The sequence below is a fragment of the Podarcis filfolensis genome (genome assembly GCF_964270895.1).
Source record: "Podarcis filfolensis genome assembly, chromosome: 11".
Taxonomy (NCBI): Eukaryota; Metazoa; Chordata; class Lepidosauria; order Squamata; family Lacertidae; genus Podarcis; species Podarcis filfolensis.
Window position 1 is genome coordinate 55,407,838 of NC_139613.1, and position 9,972 is coordinate 55,417,809.

Below are 9,972 nucleotides of genomic sequence, written 5' to 3' on the forward strand. Positions count from 1 at the left end.
CCTTAGGTTAATTTTTTTCCTTTGACTTTTCTAGGTGGCAACGAATGCCAAGCAAGAGACATGAGTGGCTGGGTTTATTTCCTTCTCAGCACTGTCACAGATTTCAAGGAATTGTTACTGTTTTTCACCCTAAGAAAGACACTTTCAAAACTTTACAGTTATCCTGGTTACAAATGTTTAACATGTTTCAAGTTAATCTACATGTGGAATCCCTTCTTCTGTCCCTGCCTCTAAATCCATGTGCTTCATCCCATGGAATTCATATGCAAAAGCTTAACTTTAATGCAAATTTGTGTTTTGAATGAGTTGGAGCAGAAGGCAAGGGTTCTCCCACAGATGCTCTGGTTGTGGAATTCCAGGATCTTGTCTTAAGTGAAAGTTTGAGGGAAAGGTTCCCTCCCTGTCAAGAGGATTTAAGAGTGTGATCCCTGATCCTTTGAGGACTCACTTCTGTCTCCAAGTTCCCAACCAAGCAACTCACAGGGAAGCCACTGATCCACCTTTTCGGAAGCTCTCCAGTATAAATAAACAAGTGTGTACCTATTTATGATGAAGAACCTTTTAACCCTTCAGTTCGGTTCAAGGTTCCACCACACGGAGAAACTTTTCAGAGCCACGTTCTGCCTAAAAAACCCGCCAGCGCAACAAAACAAAACCGTCAATCGAGCAGCAGCCCTTTCTGCCCGCTGCAAACAACTGCAAAGTTTCTGCTTTCTGCTTTGAGAGCGCTGCAAGTTAAGCTGCCTGGAGAAGCCTCCTAAATGGGAGGAGGGGCTCCTCGGGGGCTGCTGTCAATCTCTTTAAGCCTTTCCTTTCAAGCTTTGAATGTGAGCTGCCCACTAGCCCCCCGCCCCGCACCCTCCCTCTTTCTCCAGCAGATCGTAAAAGAAAGGAGGGGGGGAGTTTCAACAACAGCCCGGACCAATAGCAAGTCGCAAAGCGAGGAAAAGGGGCCGAGCAACGGGAGGGGGAAAGAAAAAGTGGAGAAAAGGAGAAAGAGCGAGCCAGCCAGGGAGCTCGGGCGGAGGGGGGGATGTGTAAAAGGAGAAGAAGCGTTGCTAATTTTTTTTTGTTTGTTTGCTTTTCCATGCATGCATAATGAGGGCTGATCAGAGCACGCTGCTGCTGCGGCGGCGGCGGCGGCAGCTTGGAGGGCACTTTTGTATTTAAAGCCTCGCGAAAGAAAACAGCTCCGCAGAAGGATCCGCCGGAGAGAAACGGCTCGCGGGGCTCGGCGGCGGCAGCAGCAGCAGCCGCATCCCGGAGTGAGGAAGCGCGAGGGCGAGAGAGCGAGCCGGGCGGCTCTTTCTTGTGCAGCCTCCCGCTCGCCGGGCGGGGAAGGAGGCTCGCGGCGCGCACCGGGCGCCCGGCGACGGCGGCTGCCCCTGCGACCTGGCATGCACGGCGATGCTGCCCGCCGAGCGCTGAGAGCGAAGAAAGAAGATCGGCGGGAGCGAGGAGGCGGCGGCGGCGGCATGAGCTCAGCAGGGAGCCCCCGGCCCCGCAGCCCCCGGCTCCACTGACCGCCTCGCGGCCTCGCCAGCCCGGGAGGAGGGGGCGGAGGCTGCTGCTGCTGCGCGCGGCGGCGGCGGCAAGAAAAGGCGCCGCTTCTCCGCCGACGGACGGATCGCAGGCCGAGCGGGAGCGCCGCGCGGATGGATTGATGAGCGGGACCCTCATGCCCACACCGCGCAGGACTTCGGCCAACTTTCCCACCGCCTCCCGCTCGCCCTCGTCGTCCGCCTCCCGCCCGCGATTGTCCTGCCGCCGGCCGCGATGGTGGCAGCCCGGCCAGGAGGAGGAGCAGCAGCAGCAGCAGGCGGGCGGCGCTGGCGGGCGGCGCTGCTCCCGCTGCCCGGCGCCGTGGGGCTGCTGCTGCTGTTGCTGGTCGCCGCTGCCCCTCCGCCGGGGGCTGACGGCCGGCGCTTGATCTGCTGGCAGGCGATGCTGCAGTGCCAGGAGGAGCCCGACTGCAGCTACGCGTACAACCAGTACGCCGAGGCGTGCGCGCCGGTGCTGATGGCCGCGGGGGACGGCGCGGGCGCTGCTGCGGCGGCGGCTGCCTCGCCGTCCAGTAGGCGGCGGTGCCCGAGCCACTGCATCTCGGCGCTCATCCAGCTCAACCACACCAGGCGGGGCCCGGCGCTGGAGGACTGCGATTGCGACCAGGACGAGAACTGCCGCGCCACCAAGCGCGCCATCGAGCCGTGCCTGCCTCGGACCAGCGGAGGCGGAGGAGGAGGAGGCGGAGCGGGCGGCGGCGGCGTCGGGGCGGGCGGCGTGATCGGCTGCACGGAGGCGCGTCGGCGCTGCGACTGGGACAGCCGCTGCAGCGCGGCGCTGGGCCGCTACATGACCTACTGCGGGAAGGTCTTCAACGGCGTGCGCTGCACCGAGGACTGCCGCGCCGTCATCGAGGACATGCTGGCCGTGCCCAAGGCGCTGCTGCTCAACGACTGCGTGTGCGACGGCCTGGAGCGGCCCATCTGCGAGTCCGTCAAGGAGAACATGGCGCGCCTCTGCTTCGGCGCCGACGCCGTGGGGCCCGGCAGCAGCGGCGCCTCCGACGGCGCCATGGACGACTACTGGGAAGAGGAGTACGACGAAGAGCTGGCGCCGCGCGGAAGGGACGACCTGGACGACGTGGCGGCCGTGGCCGGAGCCGGCTCGGAAGCCGCCTCGCCCAGGAAGCCCAAGGACGGCTGCCCGGCGCGCGCGGCTCCCTGGACGCTTGGTGCCACGGCCTCCATTTTGCTGCTGCTGCTGCTGCTCTCGTAGCCATTTCCAGCCCGGCGCTCGTGAGGGGCGCTCGAGGAGGCCGGGCCGGGTCGAGGAGAGGGAGGGAAGGAGCCTGCGCTCGCCCCAGGGCCCTGGCTCGTCTCCTGGCTCCGGGAGGACGGGGCTTGGGCACGGAGAAAGGAGAGCCTCACTCCGAGCAGCGGCCCCGCAGAGACCGGGGACTCTGAACTCGCCCCAGGCAGAGGGGCCTCTCTTCTCTTCCCCCCCCCCGAGCCTTGTATTCAAGCGGTGTGCCTTATTCTGCACCTCCAGTATGCCTTTGGTTTTGATGGGGATCCCCGCCGTGTCCTCACTGGGCCCTGTTGCCTTGCCTGACTAGTTGGAACAGATGCTGGGCTGGATGTTATGGTTTCTTTGCGCTGTGGTCACTCCTTCCTTCTGTCCTCATCTCTCTATATCTGGGCATTCTCCCCCTCCCACTTCTAAAATTATATTTGAAAGGGAAAGGGCCATTGAATCCTTTTTTTGCAAACGTTTAGCCACTGTTTGTACATCAGACCCCAGAATTGTGGTATTTGTTACTTTTGGTTCCAAGCGTTCCGTGCATGTCCAAATAAGTTTGCTTAGGACTGCAGCCTTACAGATGTTTGACTCCTGGCATTTTTCCCCCTGTGGGACTGTATGAAGCAACCTGAATATGCCTGTCACATACAAAGATTGTGCAGTCCTTTCTTCCCTGTGTACAAATCACTACCAGTTGCAGCTTCCTAATCTTTCCCCTGTGCATGCAGGAAAGTAAGTAGCAGTAGTGTGTATAATGGTTTGTTCCCCTCCCCCCACACACTTTGCCCCTGCATACAGCCATGTCAGGGGAAAGGCGTGATTCACCCCTCACTGCACTATGCAAGTGGTTGCTACTTAGAAGCAAGAAAATGAATTCACAATAAATGTGTAGCGTGGTTCATCACACCACGAAACCAACTTGCAAATAGCAAATGTTGGCTCTCCACTCCCCCCCCCCCAAGCTGTAGACATGAAGGTAAGAGTTAAGCTTCTTCCCTAGAGCTAGCCAGCATCTTGAAATGGAGTCCTTTCTCTCCTCCCATTCACAGCATTCATCATGATGCCTAAAAGAAGATGCAAACTTCGATTCCTGTTAACTGGGTGTGTGCTTGAGTGGAGGAGACGAGTATATGTGAGGGTTTTCCAACACCTTATCTCAGGGTTGTTTTGAACATTAGGGATAGGGACTTCATTCTGTGTTAAGGTATGGAAGCCCCATGTAGTTTTTTGTCACGCGTGAGGATTGCACATGCTTTCTTTTTCATGGTGCATGTATGCTGGGAAGCTATAGTTGTGGTTTTCCAGTAAAATAGGTGTGTGTATGAACTTCACACATTGTTTCCGTGCTTTCTCCTACAAGGAATCCCCTACCCCATAATGTTCAAAGTGGCCCTTGCACCACTCAGAATTGCAATGCAATGCAATACATTCATCAGCAATTTTCTCTTGCCTCAACCTAGTAGGAAAAAAATATGCTGATTTGTTGGCTACATCGAACAATGCAACCATTGTCTTAAAAGAGCTCTGCACTGCCATCTTCAAAAGACACTTTTAAAATTCAAGAACTTGTATCTGCAAACATCACAAAAAGTTATATTGCCTCTAATCCTATCAGGGGGCTGACCTCTGGTAAATCTTATATAAAATGTATTTAAAACTGGGATTTGTTACCAGTCGTTTTCGCATGTATATAGAAATTTATAAATTGTATACTTGGGAATAATTTATTTTTTAAGAAATTAAAGATTTAAATGCACCCCAATCGCAAGATAAATGCATCTGCTATTCTTTTGTTGCAAAGGTACAGATCTCATTTGATATGTAAAGGGATACAAGCAACAGTAATTCCCATGGAAAAATGCTAGATCAAATGTACAGTGTATTTTATAGATTTGAAGTTAACATCTGTATTGTTTGGAGAGACTTGATGAACTTTGTAGAATTGTATAAATGCCTCTCTGAACTGCCTTGAACATTGTATTTTTATAGAATGTGCGAAAAGGTCCCATGTCTTAAGTATCTATTGCTTGTGTATTTTTATGTGTAAATTAGTAAAGAGAGATTTTTAAAGAATATATATCTGGTGAAGTTGTTTTCTAGGCATTGCACTGCTCTTGAGGTAGCTTAGAGGCAATGGGAACATACATGCAAGTAGTTAATGTATGGTTGCATTCCTCAAAAACCTTACACTGAAGTAAGCCCATGGAATTCTGTGAGACTCTCTTGCATATGAGCAACTGGAGGTTATCCTAGCTATCACTTATGTAGCTGTTGGTAATGGCTTACCCTATTTTAGTGAATAATTACTTGGAAGAAGTCAGTGCCCCTTTGAAAACATTCCCAGTGGTAGATTTATAAATCTAGAGCTGCATTGGTAGGACAATGAGGTAGAGTTAAAGTTGGGGAGGACAATTCCACTGATGCTTTTTGTCTTTCCACAGAAATGTGGTGCTGTTGCCACAGCTTCCTCTTTGAAGGAGTGAAGGCCAGTTTCATAGAAAGCCCTGTGCTAGTACACAAGTCTTGCTTGCAGTCCTTCATTACTGAAGGAGGTCACATTCCACGAGTGCTAGTAACACATTAAGGGGGCATGCCCTTCAAATGCTTGCATTTGATGCAGAATTGAGGGCACTTTGCATACCAGCTCACCTTCCACGCTGAAGAGGGCAGACATAAACAAGCATGTGTGACCAACAATGACAAGCCCTTGTCTGATACTGGCCTGCGCAGTTGTTTTGCAGCCTGCTGATGGCTGGTTTTCTGCCAGAGCTACTGATCTACACTCAAACGCCCTTAGATAAATAATTACGCTCTTAAGCTGTCTCGAGTGCTGATACAATTGACCTTGTAAATAGAAATGTTTGCAGTTGGAATAAACTCCGGCATTTGGAAATCTTTTAAACATTAACACAAAAGAGAGCGCTCAGTCCTCCCTCCAGGGGATTGAGCTTGAACTGTGCCAAGCTAGGCACTTGCTTTTAAAAAAAGAGAAGAGTTTATTTATCTTGTATCCCTTCTGTTTGTTTAAAACTTTTCTTTTTCAACGCTGTGATTGGAAGACAAGTCAGAAGATTAAAAGCCACAACAAATAAACCTTGACTTTGGGTAGGGGAGAAGATCAGCAAGGACTGTCATTTTTTCTTAGTTAACTTGCTTGGCTTTTTAAAACCCAGAGCAAAGGTAAAAAACAGGCTTGCTAATTGTTTAGAGGCAATTAGCAAAACAGTCCATTTCCTTATATAAGATCTGTTCTTCCCACCATGCCTTTCACCATTTTCGCTAGATCACTTGTTCAATTTTCCCATCAGTTCACAAAACCTTATGAGTTTCCCCCCCTCAAAAACAGCCACCACCAAGGAAGCTGAGATACCATATAACAATTCTGCAAGTATGATCTAAATTTGTTGCTGAGGTTAACTTGAATGGTAGAATAAACCTATTGTTAAAACTGAAATGGTTACTTTTATGTGAAGAACAAAGAACAGTGAAATGAATTGGATGCCTTAACTACTGAGTTTGCAGTCCTCTAAGGATGCAATCTGGTGTTCTCCCTGGATTGTGGTCAAGCATATTTTAATCGTGTTTTATCCCCTCTTCTGGATCTGATTCAATGCCAACTCATCCCTGATAGTGGGGAAATATGTTTAGGGTCCATTCCTGATCCAGGAAGGAGTAAGTAATACAGAAACACAGGAAAGGACCGATAACTAACTGCTCCAACAAGAAGACTTTGATTTGAGAAGCGAAGCTCCTGTCAAAAGCAGCTGCCTGAAGTAATTGACCCTGAGCTTGGCGTTAGGTTGGGAATGCAATGCTTTTTGTGTTTGTGTCACCTCCGTAGTATATTTCCTGGAGCATTTGGATGTAGAAGTTGGCCATCGGCACACAGCTGCACTTTCTCTGCTGCATCCATAACTGACTAACAAAAATGGATCAAGGTTATTGAGGAATTCACGGCCTGTATCCTGAAGGGATCCACACTCGTATTTCAACACTACAATGCCTCTATTAGACACTGGCATCTGCCACAACTTACATTTCCTTAATAGCAATTATAAAGGCTTTTAAAAACGAACTTGTAAGCATCATTAGAGAGGATTCTCTTTCCCCGCTGAAGAAATAACTGTCCGTACCAAAAAGGACACAGACGCACACGCACACACACCCTTTCTGCTTCTCAGGCATTTCTGAGATGACACGTTGGTTTCCATTCTCACAAGTCTTTAGGTCCCATAGTTGACTTTGCATCCTGCAAAGCAGGTGAGACTTGCTCGGAGGGCAATGTGCTTTCCAAGAAAGGACCCGGAAACCTTTGACGTTTCCAAGATTTTCAAAATATTTACAAGCCTCGGCCCACCTCTGACAAAATGAATTGGGGAAGGAAAGGTTCCCTCTCTCGCTCTCACTCTCTCTCCACCCCCCTTCAATTTCATGTAAAATAATCCACTGGGTCTCCTTGTGCCCCCTTTCTTCCCAGTTACCAGGTTTGAATTCTCGGTGACAGTTTATTTGTCTTTGGAGGCACTTCAGTGACAAATGTTTAAGGGAGTGTGGGACAATGGTGGAGAACAAGAAGGCAGTTCATTGAACTGACAGTGACCATACAGTAAATAGAAGGAGATTCAAGCTTCACTGATCACCCAAGAGCACTGTGGGGCTTTTGTACACAATCACAATAGGCATAACATAAGGTCTCTGTTTATTTTTAACAATATAAACCAGTGTACACAGGCAAGTATACATCACCTGGAAAATAATTGCAAATACCAAATCAAGTAGACTGAAAAGCAACAGCACTTAAGCAAAACCACTGATTCTAGCCAGTCTCTTTTCCAAGTCACGAGATGAAGATTATTGCTTTCAAAATCACACACAGTATCTCCCAAGAAATGCTCTATGGTTCAAAGGAACTGTGCATTAACAAGAAGCTTGCTGTACCTAAATAATAGCAGCGCAGAAGAATTTATGTTTCCTGAGAATCAAGCACTGCATTCTTTAAAAAATAAAAAGCAAATAAATGCCGCGATCCTAGTACTTGTGTCTTCTGGACCCAACAATGGTATCCATATTTCAAGCAAAATACAAATGAATGTATTCCTGCCTGGGCACCTAGTTTTCAACTGGGAAATATAGGTGGCCTTATCAAAGCACGGGCATGTTCATTGGTTGACTCATACGCAACTGCTACAAGAAGTCCCCTTTGTACAGTAGAAGCTGGACTTCGCCAATGAATGTTCTTTATTAAGTAAGACTTGGTTTTGATTTCATGATCCAGCAAGCAGTCTGGGGAAATGTTTTGTGAAGCACAGACCTAACCGGTTTGATCATTTCTGACAGATACCACAGTACGTAGCAGTACAGAATGTTCCCCTATGTATTGCCCAAAATAACAGACCACGGGGTGTGGAGAGGAGAGGCTCCCTCCATTTGCTTACAAGTGCTGGGGGACTGAAATAGTTAACATGGAGGTTAACACAGGGTAAGAAGCAGTTGAACCCAAGGAGAGCATGTGCGAATACAAGCCTACTGTATTTTACTTGAGGTATTGGTTGTGGTAGACAGTTGAAAAGCCTCACACTGACTGTCTGAATGACACAAGTAATGCGCTATTAGCATAAATACTTTGTAAGGCATCCATTTAATCAATTTCTCAAATAATGGAATGATCTACTACAAAATAGTGAACTGTATACACTATATTTTGGCACAAAGATGGTCATTCTCCCACTAGTAACCAGGGACTCTAAATAAATGATTTCAACAATGTTTTATTAAAGGAGGACAAGAGCCCTCAAGCTGCATTAATCGGGGAGAAGTCGAGTGGCACTTTTGTCATGGAAATGTTAAGCACATAATAGTTCAGGCAAACAATGCAGAGCCACTTCATTCTTTCAGCCATGCTGACACCTCTTAAAGAGGAACTGCAGGGAAGGATGTGGGAAAGATTTGGTTTCTGGAGAGCTTGTTTCAGCGAATATTTTGGAGGTTTACCTACAAACTCCTTTACTAAAGAGTATAACTGAGGGACACAGGCAGCCATGCAGGAGCAGAGTTTGGAACAAGACATTTTATTCATATTCTTTGACTGGATTTATTACGAGTCCATGGCATTTTATTGCAATTCAACAAATCCATACATCTACAGCCCCAGTAGCCTCTAAGGATTTGGATAGGAAGATAATGAAAAACCAAGTTCATCCCAAATATGCATAAACGCCCAGGCTGCCAAACTGAAAGAGAGAGAGAATGCAAAGCTTCAGAGTTCTTTCTATAAAATATATGGATTTGCAGTCTTGCAATATGTGGATTGTGGTGGGTTTGGATAAAAGACAATAGACTACATTTTGAAAATATAATTTAACTATTTTAGTACCACCATAGTGAATGTGCTATGAAAATAAAAGAGGTGAGGGAAAAGAAAAAGCAAGAAACAGGAAAGATTCAACATAGATTTGTGGTGGTGGTTCTTGATGAAGCTTATTAAAATATACTCAGAGTCGCAAAGTGATTTCATGCTCTTTATTCAGCTCATAGTGTTGAGGAGGAATGAATGAATGTCCCCTCAAAGTATCTGCTTTATATACATTATTTACACAATGGGCTGCACATGATTGGCTAATTCCGGAATTCTGCTGTAAGCCAATCAGGTTGTGGATTCACTTCTATCTGGAGCATGATTGGGTGGTTCCTGCCAACCAATCATACTGCTGCATTGTTCTAGGACCAATCAGACTGCTGCATTCTGAATCCTATTGTTCTAGGACCAATCAGACTGCTGCCTTTTGGATCCTATTGTTCTAGGACCAATCAGACTGCTGCAGTTTGGATCCTATTCAACTCAGTACATAACACCTATGCTGTTAAAATGTCATGTCAGAGACAAGAAATCAGAATATGACTTGTGCAGTAAACATAGGAGCTAACTCCTAGGGGCCTTTGCCCCACCCCAAGAAATATCTGAGGAGGCCTGAGGAGTCCCTCCAAGTTGATGGACATTACCATTCAAGACGTGCCGTGCCATGTGATCAGTTACATGGGGCAGAGCTTACCTGGGCCCCCAAAATATTTTATTCAAGTTGGTACCTCTGGCAGTAAATGATACAAGATGGCCAAGAAGGAGAATTGGATGAACATTGTGAGGGGAGCATATATTTAGAATTAAGAGTAGTC

General features: G+C 47.9%; 1 protein-coding gene across 1 annotated transcript; it reads left to right on the forward strand.

Annotated features, from left to right (window-relative positions):
- The first annotated feature begins 973 nt into the window (after positions 1 to 973).
- On the forward strand, positions 974 to 4,875 carry GAS1 (growth arrest specific 1). The gene has a single exon (XM_083577124.1). The coding sequence runs from the start codon at positions 1,777 to 1,779 to the stop codon at positions 2,776 to 2,778; it is 1,002 nt and encodes a 333-aa protein (XP_083433250.1). The 5' UTR covers positions 974 to 1,776; the 3' UTR covers positions 2,779 to 4,875.
- Positions 4,876 to 9,972: the final 5,097 nt, after the last annotated feature.

Coding starts and splice junctions, on each gene's coding strand:
- GAS1 (XM_083577124.1), top strand. CDS start 1,777: ATGGTGGCAGCCCGGCCAGGAGGAGGAGCAGCAGCAGCAGCAGGCGGG.